Source organism: Crocuta crocuta, unplaced genomic scaffold (genome assembly GCF_008692635.1).
Source record: "Crocuta crocuta isolate KB4526 unplaced genomic scaffold, BGI_CrCroc_1.0 scaffold197, whole genome shotgun sequence".
Lineage (NCBI taxonomy): Eukaryota > Metazoa > Chordata > Mammalia > Carnivora > Hyaenidae > Crocuta > Crocuta crocuta.
Window position 1 is genome coordinate 11,227,482 of NW_027532002.1, and position 23,365 is coordinate 11,250,846.

Consider the following 23,365-nt stretch of genomic DNA (forward strand, 5'->3'; position numbering starts at 1 on the left):
GGAATGATTCATCTATTTAAAAATTAAATTCTTATTGTAATAAAAGATAAAAGATGATTCCCACCTCTGACTAAGATGAAGGAATAAAGGACCCTCCAGCTTGAAACAACTAAAATAATGGACAAAGTTTTACAACCATTTTTAAAGACATAAGACAAGGAAGTCAGCAATCCCTAAAAGTTGGAAACAAACAAGGTGAACTATTCAGTTGCCCTAGCTAACTGCATAAAGAAAATTTCCAGGTTGCTACTCAGGAAGGAAGAATCTAGGTAGAGCCTGGCAGTCTCCAAGTTGAGGAGATGAGTTGGGTGACCAGGGAGACGGGGTAGCAAGAGTGTACAGAATAATCAGTGAGGAAAGGGTTGCACAGAGAAATGGCTCAAGAACTGCAGAGCACTTCCTCCAGTCTTCACCAGGGTGCTGATCTGTGCATGGGTATAAGGAACTACTCAAACTCACATAAAGAACTAGCATGATAGGGAGCAATAGCAGCAGGTCATATAGGGTTAGGAATAGCTTCTGTTCTCATCAAGGTGAGTGGAAAAATCTTGTAATTCATGAGGCATTCAATAGTCAGAAGGATTATGCCTTAGACTTACTCCTGCTCTGGCTGCACCTAAAGCTTAAAAAGCAAGATCTGAAAGGATTAAACTGCTCTCAAGTAACTTAAGTATCCTGAACAAAGTTTAAGAAAAATTCTTAGATACAAAAATATCCAGCATTCAATAAGGTAAAATTTGTGATGTCTGACAGCTAATCAAAAATAACCAGGCATGCAAATAAGCAGGAAAATATAATCTAAAATGTAGAAAAAAATCTATTAACAATGATACAGAGAAAAAGTGATCCAGAAATGATAAATATGATAGAATTAGTAGAAAAAGACTTTAAATAAATGAACAGAGTATCACTGAGCAATGAGACAACTTCAAGGAGCCTAATGTATGTGGAAGTGATAGCATCAAAGAGCAGGAGAAACAGGAATAGTAAAATAGTCTGAAGAGATAATAGTCAAAATTTTTTCCAAAGGTGATGAAAGAAATATTCCTTTTAACAAATGGCACTAGAAGATTGGGTATCTGTGTGCATTCCCACTTTCACCCATATCTTACCCCTTATACAAAAGCTCGTAGAGTAAATGGATCCTAGAACTAGACGTAAAGCATAAAACTATACAACTTTCAGAAAAAATTACAGAAGAAAATCTTATGACATTAGGCTATACAAAAATATTTTACACAGAACACAAGCATGATCTGTAAAAGAAAACAAGGAAAAATTAGACTTCATCAAAATTAAGAACTGCTGCTCCTTATACTACACCGTTAAGAGAATGAAAAGATAAGCCTTTTCACTGTGAGAAAATCCTTATAAATCATAATTCTGATAAAATACTTACATTAAAGAAGCATAAAGAACTCCCAAAGCAAAAAACAACTCAACAAAAAAGAATGAGACTTGAAAACAAATCATCAAAATAGAAATTAAAAAATAAGCCAACGAAAAGATGCTCAATATTAGATAGTCATTAGGAAATACAAATTAAAATCATATTGAGATACGACTATGCACCTTTGGAGTGTATAAAATTACAAGGGCTGACCATACCAAATGTTGGTGAAGATGTACAGTATGCTGACTGGAATGTATATTGGTACAACCACTTCTGAAAATAGTTTGGACTTCTTTAAAAGCTCAATATGTACCTACCATGACCCAATCCTTCAATCCTAGGTGTTCATCCAAGGAACTTACATGTAAATGTCTACAGAACCTTTTATTTACAATAGCCTCAAACTGGAAACAATAAAAGTGTTCATCAGCCAGTTAATGGATAAACTGGTACAACCAAGCAATGGAATACTACTCAACAATAGAAAGGAATCAACTGCTAATACACATAAATAGATGAATCCCAGAAGAATTATGCTGAGTGAAAGAAGACAATTAAAAAAAAAAAAAAAAACCACCCAGCAAACATTTATNGATGAATAAAAAAAAAAAAAATAAAAAAAAAAAAAAAAACATCCCAGCAAAGATTCATGTTGCATGCTTTCATTTATATAAAAATAAGGAAAAAGTAAACTATAGAAACAGAATGCAGAGTAGTGCTTGTCTGGAATGCAGGGGAGAAATTTCTGGATGTGATATATACATATATATGTTATTTTGATTGTGCTAATGGTTTCAGGGGTGTGTATGTGTATGTGTCTACATTTACCAAATTGTACACTTTAAATATATGCTATTTATAGAAGATTTATCTCAAAGGTATTTTTTAAAAGTTTACTTGTTTTGAGTGACAGAGCAAGAGCAAGTGACAGCAAGGGAGGGGCAGAGAGAGACAGAGGGTGAGAGACGATCCCAAGCAGGCTTCACGCTCAGCATGGAGTTTGACATGGGGCTTGGTCTCACAACTGTGATATCATGACCTGAGCCAACATCAAGAGTCAGACACTTAACCAACGGAGCCGCCCAGGCACACCTCAAAGATATTTTTTAAAAGTAAAGATAAAAACTGTAAAAGTATGAGGCACTTGGGTTGCTCAGTCAAAGTGTCTGACTCTTGGTTGTGGCTCAGGTCATGACCTCACGACTTGAGTTCGTGGCTTGTGCCAGGTTCTGCACTGAGGTGTAACACTTGCTTGGGATTCTCTCTTCCTCTCTTTCTGTCCCTCCACCCCCTCAAAAGTAAATAAACATTTTTTAAAACTATACATTATGTACTGAAAAAATAAAATATTGCACAGAATTATGCTGGGCCTGTGCAAATGATAATTAATAGGAGAAAATAAATTAAATGGATGAAATGGCTGGAGAAACAGCTCTACCATGACCCTTATGTGAAATCAGAAGGTTGTTTGAACATAGAGCAAGAGTTTCTCACACACCCTCATTCTCAACACATATTTTCAGGTCCATTTGAATTTGCAATCAGACTGAGTGACAAGGTGGTAAATGCAGCAATCAGAGTTGCTATGAAGTTCCCTATGACAATAGCAGGATGATTAAGGAAGGATGTTATTTTCCTAAAGATTTTCCAAGTTACATGAACTCCTCTTACTCAGTTAAATGATGCCACACACACATTTTGAAATGAGCAGGGAGGCTAAAACATGTGTTTGGTTAAAAAAGCTTTGAGGGACAATTAACACTCCTATTTGGTAAATATCCATCTGTGGGCCACACACTTAAGCTTCTATCAAAAAATTTATTTTAAAAAAATCTATTAAACTACACTGTTCAAATTTATAGTAATTATTCTTAATTTACATCACACTTGATTTATTGGTTCATGCAAAACCTATTTGTGTTTATTTCCTTTAATAATGTGACAAATAGCCATAAATTATACTCAAAACAGGCTAGAACCCTAAGTGGGCCTCCTCTCTCATTCCATCCATCACTCTGGCTTCCCCAGCTAGGGTAACCCTTATCCTGAATCCTGTGCTCATTAACACCTTGCTTTCCTTTTGTATAGTTTTATTGTGTATATATAGGCATTCTTTAAAACTATGTATTTAATTATTTTGAACATTAAAAGTAGCATCATACTATAGCATACAATTTTTTTGATATTTACATGCTTGTTGTTTTCAGTTGTACATACATATGAATTGCTCTAGGAAATTACTGTGTTTGGATATATGTGAACACTCAACTCTGACAACGCTGAACTCTACCCAGTATGCTTATACTAACTTACATCACCACCAGCTGTGTAGAAGAGATACTGTAGAATCACGTGTACATGTTTTGCCAACTGAATGGTATAAAATGGTATTTCACACTGATTTTTCAGTATCTTTTCATATATTCACTGATACTGTGTCTCCTTTTACTTGATTTGTGTATGTAAAGTGACAGGAAAATAACTTTATATGTTATCCGCATTTAATAAACAATTTCATTCACTGAATAGTCTCTCCTCACTGAAAGATTTATCATCTTATCAAAGAAGTACATGTGATAGCTCTCTTTCTGAACTCTTTATTCCAATGATCATTCTATCTGTTCCTAGGCCAATACCAAGGTACTTAATTCCTACATATAAGTAATGCCACATTCCTACTTTTCTGCCTCAAAAGTGTCTCAGCTATTCATCCTATCAAATACTTTGAACAACCTTACTGGAATTTGTATGGAATTTCACTGAATCTAAAAGTTTCTGAGGAAAACTGACATCTTCATAATATCGTATTCCTGTCCATGAACATGATATATTTATTTAGATCATCATAATTTGTGTGTGTGTGTGTGTGAGTGTGTGTGTGTGTGTGTGTGTGTAGAGGCCTTGAATATTTCTGTTAGATTTATTCCTAGACATAAATATGACCTTCTCTGACTCTACAGCAAACAATATTTGTCTTAGTTACATTTCTTGATGTTTGTTGATGACATGCAGAAATGGAGGTGACTTATGCATATTAATCTTATTTTCAAATATCTTGCTAAACTCTCTTGTTTCTAATAATTTATAGTCTTGGGGTGTTCTGTGCAAAGAAAAATCATGCTACTTGAAAATACTAAGTTTTATTTTTTCCTTTCCAAACTTTTTGCTTCTATAATTTGTCTTTTTCTACTTATGAAACTCTCAGTAAAATATTAAATAGAAGAAGTGCTAGTGAACATCATTCCTAGCTCTTACTTTCTTAACTAGGTAAAGACTTTATTAATCACTCTTTAAACTTTATATTCTGGCTTCTTTGGCTTAACTAACTACAAACAAATAATTGTGTACATGCAATAACTAAAGAGCAGAATTTAAAATACTATAGGTTTCTATATTTTAACATTTTATATATTCATCCTAAACAAAAATTTTTAAAGCAGTCTAAACTATTGAAGTTTTATTATTTTTTAAACAAATTTAGTCAATTGCCTCAATATTGGAAGCCTCATCAAAATTCTGAAGATCACCCTTCTCTCCAATAGCAAGTGGTGCTTTTCCATCCAGCCACTGTAATATCCTTAAGCTTCGCAATACCAAGTTAGTCTAAGAAGCCGGGTGGCATTTCTGTCAGCTGCTGTGTCTTGGCATGGCTGGTAATGATAAAAATGTTTGCTTCTAGAGATGTTTGAACATTGGGATTATTAAAATAAATAATCATTCCCTAGTCTGCAAATATACTTACCTCCTTAATATCAGAAATACTGTTCATTTACCAATGTACAATGTCTGAAGTCTGGGAAGCTTTTCTTAAGTTTATGATAGGTTCTTACATCTTGTTGGAGTGGAAATGAGGCTTCGTGGAAGAGTGGGGTTGCACCCAAGTGGTCTTAGGCAGACCAGCTGAGAGTTCAGTTCCTGATGTTAAAGAGAATGATTCTAATATTCAACTATTCAGAATAGTATTTTTTTTTTTAAGTAAGATTAAGGAATTCCTTCTTCTCAATTTACTTATCTTTTTTTTTAATTTTTTTTAATGTTTTATTTATTTCTAGGAGAGAGAGAGAGAGACAGCGTGAGCAGGGGAGGGTCAGAGAGAGAGGGAGTCACAGACTCTGGAACAGGCTCCAGGCTCTGAGCTGGCAGTCAGCACAGAGCCCGACGCGGGGCTCGAACCCACGAACCGTGAGATCATGACCTGAGTGAAAGTCGGATGCTTAACCAACTAAGCCACCCAGGCGCCCCTCAATTTACTTATCTTTTAAAAAATCATGAATATGTATTAAATATTACCAAATTCTGCATCGAGGTTTTTCTCTTTAAATCTGCTAATGTGCTTGGTTACATATATTGATTTCCAATATGAAACCATCCTAGCACACATGGGACAAATCCAGCTTGGACATATCTTTCTTATATATCATAAAATTTCCTTTGCTGATATTTTGTTGAAAATATTTACATGCATACCCTTGAATGAAATCGAACTATAATTTATTTTCTTATGTTTTTGGTACCTAGGTCATGGTGACCTTAAAGATGAATAAGAGAATTCCTATCAGTTTGACTTTAATGAACAAATGGAATTATAAGCAGCCTCTGGGAACCAAAGCTTTTATGTAAGTCGAAGAACTTCAGAAATAGCTACAACTGCTAATTCACTTGGGCCTCAAATTTAAAATTATAGATCCTTAGGTCTCACGAAAATTTCTGAATTTTTAATAAGCACCTCAAATGATTCTGATAAAAATGATCTACTGCTCATGCTCTGAAAACCACCACCCAGCAAGGGGGGCTCCCGGCTTCGCTTTGCTCTCACAAGCAGTTCAGAGGAAGAGTAAAGATAGGCCCACTAGGGATACATGGTGGAGTTTCTACCGGAAGAGCTTAAGAGGCTAAACGCTCTTGCCTCTACATAACTCCTCTTAGGAAAGATGACCATAGTTTGCTCAGGACAGTCACTGGTAATGCCTATTGTTCCAACATAATCAGTAATCATTTCCTTACTCACTTTAAACACTTTAGATAGGTTTTATTTAGCTCTCCTTTGGAAGCTTTCATACTATAGTCTCTTTTCTTTTTTATCATAGGATAGATAGGCCTGAGAACAGCCTCAGGCCTGGATGACCTCTCCTAACCCATTAAATCTTTTCTCCCAGTTCTAAAGACTAGTAGAAGAGTTTGAGAAGGCATGGGATGGGGATAAATTTATACCTAAGACAGGACTAAATATACTGGCATTTCACACGATTCACACCAGTTCACAAGGTATAGAATCTATGGGAATTTGAGCCAAAGTGCTAACATGTAACATATCAATATTATAAAAATTTATCTTGCCTGTAAAAGTCCATGACAGCCTTGGTAAACTGGTAAGAATCCTGGTTTAAACCATGGGGCGGGGGTGGGGGGAGGAACTTCCCAACTATCACAACATAATAAAAATAATAAATAAATCTTAAATTCTGCTTTTCCATACTATTCAGGTCCAAATGGAAATGTGCCAATTGAAAAATGCAGGTAGTCTGAGAGGTACTAGTGATGTGAAATATCTAATTTCAAATACTCGTTTCTTTCATGATTCTTTTCTCTGAAGACAAGGTCTCTACCTTCACCCCAACCAAAGTTCATTACAAGCCTATTTATTTTCAGAAGTCAAATATACATAATAAAATTCAAGACTAAATATTCTGTCCTAGTGAGGAGGATAGTGGTGGAGTAGGAAGAGCCTAGGCTTGCCTTATCCTACAAATACAATTACATAACGATCAAATCATCCTAAATACACCAGAAATCTACCTTAAGAGTGACAAAACAAATTCCACAACTAAAGGTAGAGAAGAGGCCACACTGAAGAAGGTAGGAAGTATGGAGACAAGACCTAGAGAGAAAGGGATCCTGGCCATTGCGGTGGGGAGGGAGCCATGGTCACGGAGGAGGGAAGAGACAGACAAGCACACAGGGAAGCCTATGGGGAAAATGAATCCCTGTAGCAACTGGCTTGGAAAGGGACAGCATCCAAATTTCATGAGTTGTTGCAACCAGTGAGTCGGAAATAAAGCCTGGGGTTGTAAAGGTTAGCATCCTTACCTCTGGGAGAACTCAGAACTACCCTATCCTTCAACGAACAATATAAAACAGACATTCAACATGTTATATCAAAGAATTATATGGAAATATAAAAACCAGACTTTTAAATTCTCATTGAAAATAAGACCACTGGCAGTATCTTATGTAAAAACTTATAATTTCACTTAGGAAACAATAAATTTGTGGAATAAGGTTGAATAATTAAAGGCATCAATCTGAAACACGGATAGATATTTCCTATGTCTACATTATCTAGGTCTGAAAACCCTCTCCTCAGTTCTAACACCACCCCCCTCCATGATTGCCAAATCTTTTTCAGCAATCACTTTGTTACTTTTCTTTCTCTACAATTCTGTTACACCACCATTACCTCGTCATCATCATCACAATAATAGCAGCAGCCATGTGTTGAGTGCTATGCGTCAGGTACTGCTATGAGAGTATGAATTAACTCATTTAATCCTCATATCATCTTTTGAGAAAATAAATATTATCCCTAACATACATGAAACAATGAAGCACAAGAGAGGCTAAGCTAGTAAGTGGCAGCATTTGTATTTGAACTCAGTGTTAATTTTCCATTAGAGTTGTCTCACAAATCACCCTCTCACACCTCCAAAACTCTGCTTCTGGGTTACATGAAATAACTTCTCTCCTTTTGGAAGTTCACTTAACATGATGAAGCTAGATGATAAGTGTCATTAAAACATTCCTCTGTTCAACAATCTATGTTACCCAAAAGTTAGTTATAAAAATCAGGTCAAATGTGTACAAACGAGGTATTGAAGATTTTTCTCAATCCTCTCTGGCCACATTCCCAATTTAGCCCATCACATGAACACTAAGCAAGAGCTAATTGGAGCTATCTATATCTTATCCTCTCACAGGGCCTAATACAATGCCCAGGACGGGTGTCAAAAATGTTTGCTAGATTAAGGACTAAAAGGTTTCATGATTTTTCAGATGTCTACCTGTAGATTCTGTAATGCTAAGGTTCACAGTGTTCACAAAGACATTTCTTTATTTCTTCCTTAGAAGATCGTTTTAATTATTTAAAAAGTCAAAAATTCACTCATGACAAAATAAGGCAATTCAGAACATTGAAATCATAGTTTTCTCTTTAGCAAAAAAGTAGCAACCGGCAGTTATACCCAACAATGTGATTAAAGAAAAGAACGTATTTTTAATATTACGAAGAATTTTACTACTAACCTGTTGAGGAGTTATGGTATCTCTATAGCTTGGTAAAATTTTTAGGGTGACACTTCCACTAATATTTTTCAGTAATTCTTGCAATTCCTTTGGATTGTTTCCAACCTCATGGCCATTGACTTCTTTAATGATATCTCCCACATGAAGCAGACCTTGTCGATCTATCATTCCTCCATGAAGAATTCGAGCGATTACTAAGTCATTATTTTCAACTCTAAATGTTACACCCTAAAGGAAATTAAAAAAAAAAAAAAAAAACAGAATTATCACTGATTTTATATTATTAGGAACAAATCTTAAATATTTATAAATATGTGTATAATAGTTCTAAAAGTAGGTAAGTGAATTGTTCCTACCTTTTCTCATGTTCTCTCTTCTCCCAATGTTCTATTTTTTTTAAATACTTTTTACTTTTTTAAAAATAAGTAAACATTTTTTTTTCCTGTATGATGCATTTTATTTTTATTTTTTTTACAAATAGTTTATTGTCAAATTAGTTTCCACATAACACCCAGTGCTCATCCCCACAAGTGTCCTCCTCCATGNTAAACACTTATTTTTGAGAGAGAGAGAGAGCATGCAAGCAGTCAGAGAGAGAGGGGGAGAGAAGATCTGAAGTGGGCTCTACATTGATTTCAGTGCAGTGCTCAAATTAGAACTTGCAAACTATTAAGATGATGACCTGAGCCAAAGGTGGACACTTAACCTACTGAGCCACCAGGCACTCCACCTCTCTCAATATTCCAATCTTATTAAACCATGGGCAATTGTGGCGACATTTAACACACCCCATTAAAAAGGACTTCCAGGAAAATTTCATTCCACAGAATAAAAAGAAGCTCAAAGGAGAAGAAAAAGTATTTATGCATTCTAATGGCCTTTTTCCCAGCTTTTTTCCTTATAATCAGGACCTAGATATAATAGCTTTAGCAAGGAATAGAAGACTTCACTATTTACAGAGTCTTACTATGCCTTCAATTTTATTTTTAATGTTCATTTATTTTTGAGAGACAGAGAAAGAGACAGAGAGAGAAACGGAGACAGAGCATGAGTGGAGGAGGGGCAGAGAGAGAGAGGGAGAAACAGAAGCCAAAGCAGGCTCCAGACTCTGAGCTGTCAGTACATAGCCAGACATGGGGTCCAAACTCACGAACTGTGAGATCATGATCTGAACTCAAGTCACACACTTAACTGACTAAGCCACCCAGGAGCCCCAATGCCTTCATTTTTTAATAACTTTCTTCTGTATTTTGATACTATAATTAGCAAGCAACTTGAGTTCATTTCTTCAAAGGGATGAAAGAAATGGGAGTATAGTTATTTCCTGTAATTTTTGCTGACCATTATCAAATTTCTGGCCTCTATTTCAGCTTAACTTTTTTTTGGTTTAATTCTGTAGGCTATATTAAGTGGAGAGAGCTTCAGTTGTGTATTTACATACAAGCCAAAAAACACTGATAAAACAGATAAACATGAATTAAAATTTTCATAATACAAATTAGGAAAAAAAAATGAGACAATGTATAAACCACAAATATGTCAGATTTCAAATTTTAAAAGGCATTGATATGTCTACTCACCAATGGCTCCCCAGCTCTTTTGTGAATACCAAGAATACGTATGGCATCTACTGGTAATAACTGATTATTGATAGAAGAATTATTCATTTCTGGGCTTGATGGAGGTGAATCATAACATTTTGATGCCACAATATCATGGGCCTCCAAGAGTGACTATAAGGGTTCAAAACAGCCTGTGGTTATTAATTACTGATGGACTAAGTCATTAAAAAGTAAGAGTTAATTAGCCAAGTGGAGTGCTAAAACATTCCAAGGCACACGTTATTAAATTCTAAAATAGGAGTTAAATCAAAGGCAACAGAATCTTCTAAAGAAATATAAATAGTTTCAGTAACATAAACAGTATTATATTTCTTGTTTTCAAAGATTTGCAGAGATTGATGGAGCTTTAGAATTTTCTTTTTAAAGTGTTCAGTGGAAACTGACCCTAGTCTTCAAAAATGTGGTGCACAGAAGGCACTGACTTTCACTGCTGCCATTATCATCAGCAATATCATTCAATATCTATCATCAATCCCTGTTTATTAGGCATCATACAAATTCAAATGGGACAGACCCTCATTTTTACTCTAAAATTGTTACGTTAGTAATACCATAGATTCTTCACATGTACAAAATGTCTGCTAAAAAGATATCCAATAGAAAATGGATAAATATCTGCATATCAGTGATGAGAGATGGTCTATCACTGAGAAAGGCTTAGTCTATAAAATATATATCTTAAAGGGAAAAAACTAATGAGCTAGTAATGGTCCTGAATATAATTTTACCTCCTACATTTACTATGTATACGCTATCATCAAGGAGGACTTTGATCTAGCTTTCTAGGAATTTCTTACAATTATTTGTGTATTTTAGTTTTTCATTTATACTATAATTGTGTATATCCAACATAAAACTGAGTCAAAAAATTAACTTTTTGAGTGGGTGCAATGCAAATTCAAAGACAAATAAAAACAGAAAGAAGGAAGAAAATGTCAACAGATTCAGAATAGAAGCAATCAAAATATGAGCTTAATTGGTAATTTCTGGTCATTTCATGAAAATATGCTGTAAGTAACTAAAGCAAATTTCAAAAGGGAAAATTCACCAATCCATATGTAAAGATTATTCGTATAAAAGCTATAAGTTGCTGAAACCTCTAACCTGGGCTGCTTAGTTTTCACTGTATGCCCTTTTCTTAGGCAGTATCAACGACTCCTGTGACTGCACTACTACTTACACATTGATAACTTCCAGAACTCTCATGAGGTTCAGAGTCATGGACTAAAAATTTGTCCACAACTAGCCAAAGTCATGCTAACTTGAAAATCAAAAAGAGTAAGGATTGTAGAGGATTGAAACACACTGAATTAATGAAAAATCCATAATTGCACAATTCTATTTAAAAAACAGAAGGACTGAAAAACTCATCTGTTACCATTCGAGACTGCTATTTTAAACAATTCTTTAACTTTGAAAATTGGTGAAGGGAAGGATCAGGCATTTCTCTGACTTTTCAGTATGAAATGTATTATGTGGTAACCAAATAACCCAGTTGATGAGGAAAAACTCTCTCTTTATATGAGAACAGCAGCTACAAAATGTAGAATGGCAGAATCTGAAAAATGTCATTTTGAAGGCTCTAATGAAAATATTGACTCAGGCAAGCATTAATTTGTGTTGATAAGTAGATAAATAGTTGGACAAGAAATAGCACTTGTAAAATGCTAGAATAATAACAAACTAGATTATGTCCTAGCAAAGACTATTTCAAAGGAAGGATTAGACTATCTTTGCCCTTAATCAAGGGACCAATCTCAGTATCAATAATGGAGAGCTAACTAGGTGTTACACATCTGACATATTTAATTCATGCGGTATCACATCAATAGTAATGCATTCTAGTTCCAAATAATTAACTTGAATCATCAATTTTTTAGATAGAAGTTCTGTTTACAGGAAATAGAAGGGATAACTAAACAGCACAGCAAAGAGAATACCAAATTCATCCAGACAGTGGGATATTCTGCAGGGCAGCGGCCTGGTCTCTTAATAGGTCAACGTCATAATCAAGGGAGAAAGGATGGTCCAACCAAATGCCACATTTGGGTCTAGGTTGGAAACCCATATTTACAAACCAGCTTAAAGAATATTTTCTTATCAAATGGAGATGCCTGAATGGAATATGCATGTTACACAAGGTGAAGATTCACTAAACTGAAAAAGTGGAAATCAATGACTGAAAAAAAAAAAGGTAAGTTACAAAATACCTTGTGCAAAACGATCTCAATCAGTAAAGAAAAAAATATGTATATTCATGCATAGAAAAAGTATGGAGGAATATGCACTAGAATGGTACAGTAGTGATCTGGCTACTAAGAATGCAATGCCTTAATTTTTAAATTTTTGCTTGTCAGTATTTGCTAATATTTATTTCTTTAAAAAAAATTTTTTTTAATGTTTTTTATTTATTTCTGAGAGAGATATACAGCGTGAGCAGGGGAGGGTCAGAGAGAGAGGAAGATACAGAATCCAAAACAGGCTCCAGGCTCTGAGCTATCTGTCAGCACAGAGTCCGACACGGGGCTCAAACCCACTGACTGGAGATCATGACCTGAGCCAAAGTCGGACACTAAACCAAATGAGCCACCCAGGTGACCCAGTGAACTTTATATATATTCATATACTCATTAAGTTTTATGTATTCATGAAAAATATACAGCATGCCTGAAAGCTCTACCAGATGCTTATGAAGTATCACAAACTCAACTTGGCCAGTTACCTTAACAATAACATATCAGTTTCTTCTCGAGCGTTCCTTATCTCAATGAGGGCCACCAATTATTTTTCATAAATCCTATCCTTCCCACATCCCTCCTCTGTAACTATCATGTGTAATCAATCACCAAGTCCTACTGATTTTACTGCTTAAAACTTGAAAATTCTTATAAACTCCCCTTTTTTCTCCTCTCATGGTTTCCTACTGTCTTCAGCATAAGGTCCAAATAGTTTACTCTGACAAATAAGATCTTAATCAACTAGTACCAACAAAAGATGTCTCTGAGAACTGTCCTTTTTTTTTTTTGTACTTAAGATAGTGATTCATGGAGAAATCGTATCAGTATAAACCTTCATAATTTGCAGCCACACTGTTGACGGGTCATAGAAAGTCCCTGAGAAAAAGCAAAGGGGTTTTGCCACTTGATTTTCAATGTTAAGATTTGCAATGAAAGCAGGTGACACTTTATTCTTCTATCCCAGGATTACTTATTGAATAGTTCATTCTTTCTCTCTTAAAGTGCAGTATCTCTGTCACAAATCAAGCTGCCATATATATGTGGATGTATTTCTAGGATTTTGATTCTCTTCTATTGATCTATATTTCGAATACTGTCCCAATCCACACTTAACTATGGGTTTATAAGAAATCTCCCCGCCCCCTTCCCTTTCTCTTCTGAAACTGACTCTTTGTTAAACAGGTTAACTCTTCACTGATACAGGCCACTGTTTCAATTGTACTTATTTTTTTGCACCTGTGGAGTATATGTTATGGATAAGTTTCCATTCTTACACAGTTCTCATTCCAAGGTCATCAACTGCATCTCAGTCTCAGAAGCAATACTGCAACAGCTTTAATAAGGAGGGCTGTGAAACTGGTAGTGAGGAAGGAAAATCCATTATCACAGTAAGAAAAACATCCATAGCATGTGGTCTGATGGTGAATCAAAGCTGGTTTTAATTACACAAAGGAAAATCCATTCTGATGTCTTTTTGTCATACACTAATGTACTGCATTTTAGTTATGTGTGTCTGCTTTTGTACCCTCAGTATATAAGGATATTAAAATACCTAAGTTGGAATTTACATATTTATAAAACATGGCTCTAAAAAAATCTTAAATATATCACCTTACAGTGGAACTTAACTGCTAAAAGAGAATACTTTGGGAATACAGGGGACTTGGGTAGGAAAGTAATAGGCAAAGCTTACCTGGAAGTGAGGCTCTTTGAGTATACCAACCAGTTCTGCCACATTTTCATCCACATTTATTAAAGGAGTGATATCTTCAAGAATTTCATTGACTAATTCTAAGTTATTGTCACTGACAGCTTCTAGTTTTGAATCTTCTAGCCTCTCGTGAGCCTGAAATGATAACCGTATATTAAAGTCATAACACATATTGTTTTGCTCCAGACCAGGGTTTTCTTCTTGATTTCTTTTTCATAAAAAAATATTTAAAAAAAATTACTCCAAGGTTTGATTCACTGAAACCAAATTTAATAGTCCAATCAGCGGCAATATATAGATTCTGTAGTAAATGTTATCATGCTTCTTGGCTTCTATTCCTAACCTAAAAGTCATGGAAAACTTGTTTTTATAATTAAACCATGAAAAAATTGAATAGGTCAGGGGTACCTGGGTGGCTCAATTGGTTGAGGGTCCAACATTGGCTCAGGTCATGATCTCATAGTTTATGAGTTCCAGCTCCGCGTTGGGCTCTATGCTGAAATCTCAGAGCCTGGAGCCTGCCTCAGAGTGTGTCTCCCTATCTCTCTGCCCCTCCCCGGCTGTTGTCGGTCTGTCTCTCTCTGTCTCTGTCTCTCTCAAAAATAAACCTTACAAAAACTTTTTAAAAATTTAATTAAAAATGGAAACTAATTTGACAATAAACTATTAAAAAAAAATTTAATTAAAAAAAGAAAAACAAACTGAATAGGTCAGATGACATTTAAAGAACATATTGTCTAGCCAATATAAATTCCTTATGACTTTCTAATCTAGGCTCAAACTCTAGGTGATACTGTTTATGCTTTATGAAAATAAATGATTATGAATAAAAATTTAAAAAATAGGAATATAATCATTATAAGGGCTGCTATTAAAAAATAATGAAAACCATTTGGGAGCACCAGAATCCTAAAGCTACCATTTTCCAATTTTTAAATTCAGCAAAATGTCAATTCAGGGAAGGCAGCTCTTAAACTGAACCTTGAAAGACTGTATGATTTTGTTAGTGGAGTGATCCTCTCATATTTCTGTATCTTAAGTTGTCTTTTTTTTTTTAATCTCACAATCTTTTCCATGGAAAATGGACCATGAATCACACTCTCATAGAAAATAAGTTGCCCTAATTAACCTTCGACAGTGAGGGTAAACCAGAGTTTTAAAATCAAACTGGAGGGGCATCTGGATGGTTCAGTCAGTTGAGCATCTGACTATTTTGGCTCAGGTCATGATCCTAGGGTCTTGGGATCAAGCCCGCACTGGGCTCCACACTGAGCCTAGAGCCTGCTTAAGATTCTCTCACCCTCCTTCCCTCTGCCTCTCTCCCCTGCTTGCGTGTTTGCAAAATCACTCTCTAAAAGAAAAAAAATTTTTTTTCGAACTGTAAATGAATGCTAAGCATTCTTCCTCTTTTTTAATGTTTATTTATTTTGAGAGAGAGAATGCAAGTAGGGGAGGTCCAGAGAGAAGGAGAGAGCGAGCATCCCAAACAGGCTCTGCATTGTCAACACAGAGCCTGACATGAGGCTCAAACCCACAAACTGTGAAATCATGACCTGAGCCGAAATCTAGAGTCAGACGCTCAACTGACTGAGCCACCTAAGTGCCCAGCATTCTCCCTCTTTTAAGTGTTCTTTGTTTTTCTGATAAATGGTTCCTGTCTGATTTTAAAGACAGGCAGAGCATAACTGTTAAGATTTAATGTCTAAATGAATCCATGTAAGATCACAATTATATTTAATATTTTAAGATCTATTTCTCTAAGTGTTCAGGAAAAATCCAAATTTCAAGTGGTAACAACATCAATTAAACTTTATCGGTACCCATAAAACTTTAGCTGTTATTTTTTACCACAGAGTAGATCCTTCAAAGACAAATACAGATTCTAATTTTTAAAATGCAACTTTTTCATTTAAATGTATTTTTTTCTAAGTGACTCACATTAGTGAAATAAGTGTTTAAGCAGAAGAGAGGACCATATATTAAGCAACATTTTTAAGAAACACCTCAGAAGAAGAAATTTAAGTCATATGAAGACAGAAGAAATTTGAACTGTTAATAAATGAAGAAAAACGTCAAAAGACCAAATGTAATTTAGAGGAAGCAGTTTCTATTACATTTGGGTAAGAATAAAATAGATAAGAAAAAAATTAAGATTAGAAAATGTCACAAAGAATGGAATGGGTAAATTTGTAATTTTCTGAAGTATAATACAAGCCTAATAAGGATAAGGGATGAGGACACTCAATATGTATCAAAATGATTATCACCATTGAAAAAAACTAAACTAATGGACATAACTAGCTAACTCTTACAAAACAAGCTAGAACTGCTTATTGCTTTAATACAAATAATTGCTGTTAACAAATACTGAATTTAGCATCATTAACCTTGCTAACCTTGCTTAACCTCTTATGGTAGTGTAAGAAAGTTTAAGGGAAGAAAGAAGATTAACATTTACTGAGGGTTGTGTGTGTGTGTGTTAACAATGTTCTCAGTGCTGTGTGAAGGAATGAGTGTGTGTATATGTTTGTGTGTATCAAACAAAGATAGGTGTGTTATTATCCTCACCTTATAAACATAAACAATGATGCCAAATAAGATACAGTGATTTGCTTGAATTCACACTACTGGAAGTGGCAGTCAGGTAGTCTAGTATCAAGGCTTATCTGACTTGATCACTATATAGACAGCCACTGAAACATCTTACTGTGGTTAACTATTCCATCTACTAATTGACATATTACTCTAACTCATTTAACTGTGTGAGATATGCTCTCATTGAATGCTAGTTGAGTTGTTACTTCTTAGCATGTTCTTCTAGACCAGACGTGGTGTTTATTATGTTCTACTACATCTGTCCTTATAGTTATCTTATATTCCTGTGGTTCAGAATACTACCCACCCCTTCAACCTAAACCCTCTTTGCTCCAAATAAGAACTATAAACACCAGCTATTTCTCCAGGAAACAGATAATGACTGGCTTACAGTTTTCAGGTACTATGTCAGTGTATTTTCTATAACATCCTATGATTATGTAACATATTAATTTAATTTAAGACACTGGGAGACAAGTAAAGAAACCAAAATGATCACTGACTTGAGAACTCTAATATACTCTCCTTCGTTTCTATGTTCATTTACCTTACTGCTCCCAAATTGAGTGAGGACACATGGGAATGTGGAAAGACCCACAAGAAAGAGGAAGTCAAGTAGGAGGGCGGAATTATGTTAATAAAAACAAACAAACAAACATACCTGAAGGTTTTTTCACATGAACTGCACAGACTGGTTCTGTAGTAGGGAAGAATATTACCACAGAATACAGAAATTCTCAGAAAAAGGCTTTTTAGCGAAACTGTAGCTATAATTATATTAACATAGAAAGCCTATTTCTTAAAAATATTTTTGTAATGCTTATTTTTGAAAGAGAGTGCAAGTGGGGGAGGGGCAGAGAGGTGAACAGAGGATCTGAAGTGGTTCTGTGCTGACAGCAGCAAGCACAGTGCAGAGCTTGAACCCACGAACCACAGGACCATGACCTTAGCGGAAGTCAGATGCTTAACCAACTGAGCCACCCAGGCACCCCAGAAAGCCCATTTCTGAAATTCAGTTGGGTTCTATCAAGACCAACTTTACTTTATCCAAAAAAGCAAATGCAGGTCCATATTTGTTAATTATGTAATTTTTAAGCTCTAAGATGCTGTGAAAGAAGGTGGGACCTCTATTCATTTTAAAGCCAGAATTTATTTATCAGCTTTTAAGAAGCAAGTACCAACTTGAATTTAACTAATCAAACAAAAAATGACAAAAGAAATACTAAAAACTGACCAGAAGGACAGATGATTCATAAGCTATTTGAATAAATAGGTCTTATTTCCTTTAAGAAAAAGCATTATTAGAAATCTAGCATAACTTAATAAAAATATATTCCACTTGTCACAAGTGGTTGAAAGAACATGACACGACTGGCTCTGTAGACAGTTGGAGCTGATACAAATATGGCCTATCTTTCTTGTAGGTCCAGTTCTGAGAATCCTATTCACCACTGCCTCTTAGAAAAATGAACTGCAGAGAAGAAAAGTTCTTTCAGGACTTCTAGGTATTTTATCTAGGCATAGTTCAACCATGCTTGCAAGCAAAAATAATAACAACAATAAAAAGTCTAACAGAACTGTGGGCTATAACTAAAGTGACAAATACTACTATTCATTATGTTATATCTAATACTAATACCATTTATGTGTAGTTATGTGCTTTTCTCTCTTAAAAGCAAGGACCAAATTACCATAAAAATTTTTAAGTGTTAATTTATATTTTTGAGAGAGAGAGAGAGAGCGAGAGAGCACAAGATGGGGGAGGGGCAGAGAGGAAGACAGAGGATCTGAAGCAGGCTTCATGCTGTCAGCAGAGCACAAAACAGGGCTCGAACCCACTAACTGTGAGATCATGACCCAAGCCAAAGTCAGATGCTTAACCGAGCCACCCACACGCCCCGATAAATTTTGTTCTACCTTCTTTGAATGTGGATAAGTATGTAGTAGTTACTCATTAAATATTTCTTGAAAAAGCTAAGTAAATAGGAAATAAGTTTGGCTGTGGTCAGAGTTATCCTCTTCTATTCTAGACATTTAGGATAAGAAAGATCAAGAGAAGCCCACAAAGGGTCAAAAATAAATAAGAATTTGAGCAAAAAGTAGAAAGGAAACAGAACTGAAAACAATTTCTAATTTGCTTCTGCATACATTATATCAAAGAAAAGGAGATTTGTTCTAAACAAAAAATAAAGAGGATGAAGTAAGTATAAATAAATTAGAATTGAATTCTCTAATGAGTAAAGAACTTGTCAGAAATTTAGTTAACCAAAAAGTTCAAATTCCTAGATTCAATTATATGTCAAAGTACTTAGGGAGATTCTAAATAACATTGCTGAGCCATTCTTAGAGATATCTGTAGAATCAGGAGAACCACACAGATGTCAAAAACTAGAAATGGGAAACTTATTTTTTAAAATGAGAAAAACCTTTTTTTTTTTAAGTTTGGCTTTAACAGTAGTCAGAGAAAATATAAAAGAATACTTTTTATAATCTTTGAGTGGGAAAGACCCTTCTAACTTATGTTGCAAAATCTGGAAAAGCTATAAATTAAACCAAAAAGGCCCAATAAAATCAATTACATTTAAAATTTCAAATTTCTTGTAAAAAATTAGCAAAGTCAAAATATAAATGACAAACTACGGTTAAAATACTTACAAATCATAATACAGACAAAAGGCTAATTTCCTTATACATAAAGGACTTCTACAAACCGGTAAGAAAAAGATCAACACATTAAGAGAAATAAATAATATGAAAAATTCACAGAAAAGGAAATTCAAATACTTCTTAAATATATGAAAAGATGCACAGCCATATTCATGAGAAATATAAGCAAATTATAGTATAAAATTCTTTTTTTTTTTAATCAGACTGGCAAGGATAAAAATTCTGGTAACATACCACGTTGGTGAGAATATGATAGAAGATAGACACTCTCACACGCTTTTTTTTCCCCCTGCTGGGAAATACTAGTGAGCAGAATACATATTTATCTCAAGCTCACATGGATTGTTTCCCAAGACAGACCACAGTAGGAGCCATAAAACACATCTTAAAAAGTTTATAAGAATAAAAATCATATAAAGTATGCCTTCAGACCACAATGGAATTAAATCAAAACTCAATAATAGAAAAACAGAGGGGCGCCTGGGTGGCTTAGTTGGTTAAGCGTCCGACTTTCGCTTAGGTCATGATCTCGCAGTTCGTGGGTTCGAGCCCCGCGTCGGGCTCTGTGCTGACTGCCAGCTCAGAGCCTGAAGCCTGTTTCAGAGTGTGTGTCTCCCTCTCTCTCTGACCCTCCCCTGCTCACGCTGTCTCTCTCTTTCTCTCTCTCTCTCTCCCCTAGAAATAAACATTTAAAAAAATAAATATATAATAGAAAAACAGCCAGAAATCCCTGAAACACTTGGAGACAAAGCAACACATTTCTGATAATACATGGGTGAAAGAAGTCTTAAGAAAAATTTACAAGTATGTCAACCAAGTGAAAATATAACTTACCAAATTTTGTGGGATGCAGCAAAGGCAGTATTTAAAGAGAAATTTATAGCACTGAATGCAGAGTTTGGAAAGAAAAGAAGACCTAAAATCAATAATCTAAACATCTACCTTGTAATATAACTCAAAAAAGAAGAGCAACTTAAATTCAAAATAAGTAGAATAGAAATATTTAAAGCAGAAACCAATGAACTGAAAAGAGAAAATCAATAAAAGTTAATGAAACCAAAAGCTGGTTCTTTGAAAAGATGAAAATTGATAAACTTGCCAGCTTAACTAAGAAAAAAGAGAGAAGACAGAGATTTACTAAAAACAGAAATGAAAGGGGGAAGGGGCCATCACTACTGATGTTATCAATAACAAAGGAATAATATGAACAATTCTATGCCCACAAATTTGATAACCTACATGAAATGGACCAATTCCTTTAAATACACAATCCAACAAAACTCACAAAAGAAAATACAGATAACTTGAAGAGTCCTATATCTGTTAAAGAAATTATATCAATAATTACTAACCTTCCCAAACATAAAGCACCAGGCCCACATGCGTTTGCTGGTAAATTCTACCAAACGTTTAAGGAAGAAATCATATTGATTCTCTATAATCTCTTCTAGGAAGCAGAGGGAATATTTCTTAACTCATTCTACAAGGAGAGCATTACTCTAATAACAAAACTGGACAAAAACCTTGTCATTATATAGTTGTTAAAACCCACAGACATATACAACACATTAGTATGAACACTAATGTACACTATGGACTTTAGTTAATAAAGTTTTAAATTTATAGAAAAATTAAACAGAAAGGACAGAATTTCCATGTATCTGCCTCACCTCAGTTTCCTTTATTCACACCTTGAATTAGTGTGATATTTGTTATAAGCCAATATGACATACTATTACTAACTAAAGCCTATAGTTTACATTAAGATCCACTCTAAATGTTGTATAGTTCCATGAGTTTTGACAAATGTATAATGTCATCTACACACCTTCATAGTATCATACAGATTAACAATTCCACTCCCCTAAAACTGCTCCATACATTTGTACTTCCCCATACTCTGGAAACTACTGATTGTTTTGTATGGTCTCTATAACTTTTGCTTTTTCAAGAAGGTAATACAGTTGGAATCATACAGTATGCACTCTTCTCAGACTGGCTTCTTTCATGTAGCAATATGTATTTAAGGTTCTTCTGTGGTTTTTTTGAAGCTTGATAGCTCATTTCTTTTTAGTGCTGAACAATATTCCATTGGATGGATGCATCACACTTTATCTATGCTCATATTAAAGACATCCTGGTTTGCTTTCAAGTTTTGATAATTATGAATAAAGATGCTATAAATATTCACATGTAGATTTGTATGGACATAAATTATCAACTCACGTCAAGGAGTCCAACTGGGGAAGCTGGGTGGCTCAGCTGGTTAAGCATCCGAATTGGGCTCAGGTCCTGATCTCCCAGTTTGTGGGTTCGAGCCCTGCATCAGGCTCTGTGCTGACAGCTTAGAACCTGGAACCTACTTCAGATTCTCTGTGTGTGTGTGTCTCTCTCTGCCCCTCCCTCACACTCTGTCTTTCTCTCTCAAAAATAAACATTAAAAAAATTTTTTAAAGGAGTGCAACTGATGGATTGTATGGTAATACTATGTTAGCTTTGTAAGAAACTGTAGAAGTGTCTTCCAAAGTAGTTGTGCTATTTGCAATGCTAACAGCAATGAACAAATAGCTTCCTTTTTAAGATTTAGGCGTACTTCAGAGATACTGTGGGTTCAGTTCCAGACTACAATAAAGATAACATTGCAATAAAGAGAGTATCACAATAAAGCCAGTCAAATGAAATTTTTGGTTTTCTAGTCATATAAAGTTATGTTTATAACTATACTATAATCTATTAAGTGTGCAATAGCATGGTGTCTGAATAACAATGTATATACCACCTTAATTAAAAATTACCTCATCACTAAAAACTGCTAACAATCAACTGAGCTGTTGGTGAGTCATAATCTTTTTTCTGAAAGAGTGACATCTCGACATTGATGGCTGCTAACTGATCAGGGTGGTGTTGCTGAAGGTCTGGGTGCCTGTGGCAATTGCTTAAAATAAAACAAAATGAAGTCTGCTACATCGATGGACTCTTCTTTTTACAAATGATTTCTTTGTAGGAAATTCTGTTTGGCAGTTTTTCCCCTACAGTAGAACTTCTTTAAAAATTTAGAGTTAATCCTCTCAAACCTGCCATTGCATTATCACTCATTGTTGTCATTTCAACTGTCTTCACAGCATCTTCATCAGGAGTAGACTCCATCTCAAGCAGCCACTTGAGACCAACTCAAGCTCATCCATAAGAAGCAAGTCTTCATCCATTAAAAAGTTTATCATGCGATTGTAGCAATTCAAGTATTATAATGAAAAAGTGCAAATATCTTGAGAATTACCAAAATGTGATAGAGACATGAAGTAAGCAAATGCTGTTGGAAAAATGGTACAAACAGATTTGTTCAATGCAGGGTTGCCACAAAGCTGCTGCTGCTTTCTTTCTTTCTTTTTTTTAAGAAAACCCAGAGTAACTGTCAAGTGCAACAAAAAGAAGCACAAGAAAATGAGGTATGCCTGTGTACATTTTGCAAATATTTCCCCCTGATCAGTAGCTAGCCTTTTCATTTTCATATCTTTTAAAGAGGAATTTTTAAAATTTTGATAAAATGTAATTAATCAAAATGTTTAATTACGTTTCATGCTTTTTATGTCTTACTTATGAAGTGTTTCTCTAACCCAAAGTTGCGAAGTTTTTCTTTATGTATTCCTTTAGATGTTTTAAAATCTCAGTTCTTACTTTTAGCTCTATGATCTATTTTGAAGTAAGTGTATGAAATGTGAGGGGAAAGATGATGTTGATTTTTTTGCATAAATATTCAATTGTCCCAGCAACATTTAAAGAACTATCATTTCTTCATTGAATTACCATGGCACTATTAATAAAAACCAGCTGACCATGACTA

At 34.8% G+C, this 23,365-nt stretch overlaps 1 protein-coding gene across 2 annotated transcripts in view; it reads right to left on the reverse strand.

Moving 5' to 3' along the window:
- The window catches only part of PALS2 (protein associated with LIN7 2, MAGUK p55 family member), a 68,728-nt gene that overhangs the window by 27,013 nt on the left and 18,350 nt on the right, over nucleotides 1-23,365 (reverse strand). For both annotated transcript variants that reach the window (XM_077775350.1, XM_077775351.1), the window contains exons 3-5: nucleotides 14,245-14,397; nucleotides 10,273-10,425; nucleotides 8,693-8,920 (exon numbers count right to left, since the gene is read on the reverse strand). In XM_077775350.1, coding sequence (XP_077631476.1) covers nucleotides 8,693-8,920; nucleotides 10,273-10,425; nucleotides 14,245-14,397 — 534 coding nt within the window. The remainder of the gene's footprint in view (nucleotides 1-8,692; nucleotides 8,921-10,272; nucleotides 10,426-14,244; nucleotides 14,398-23,365) is intronic.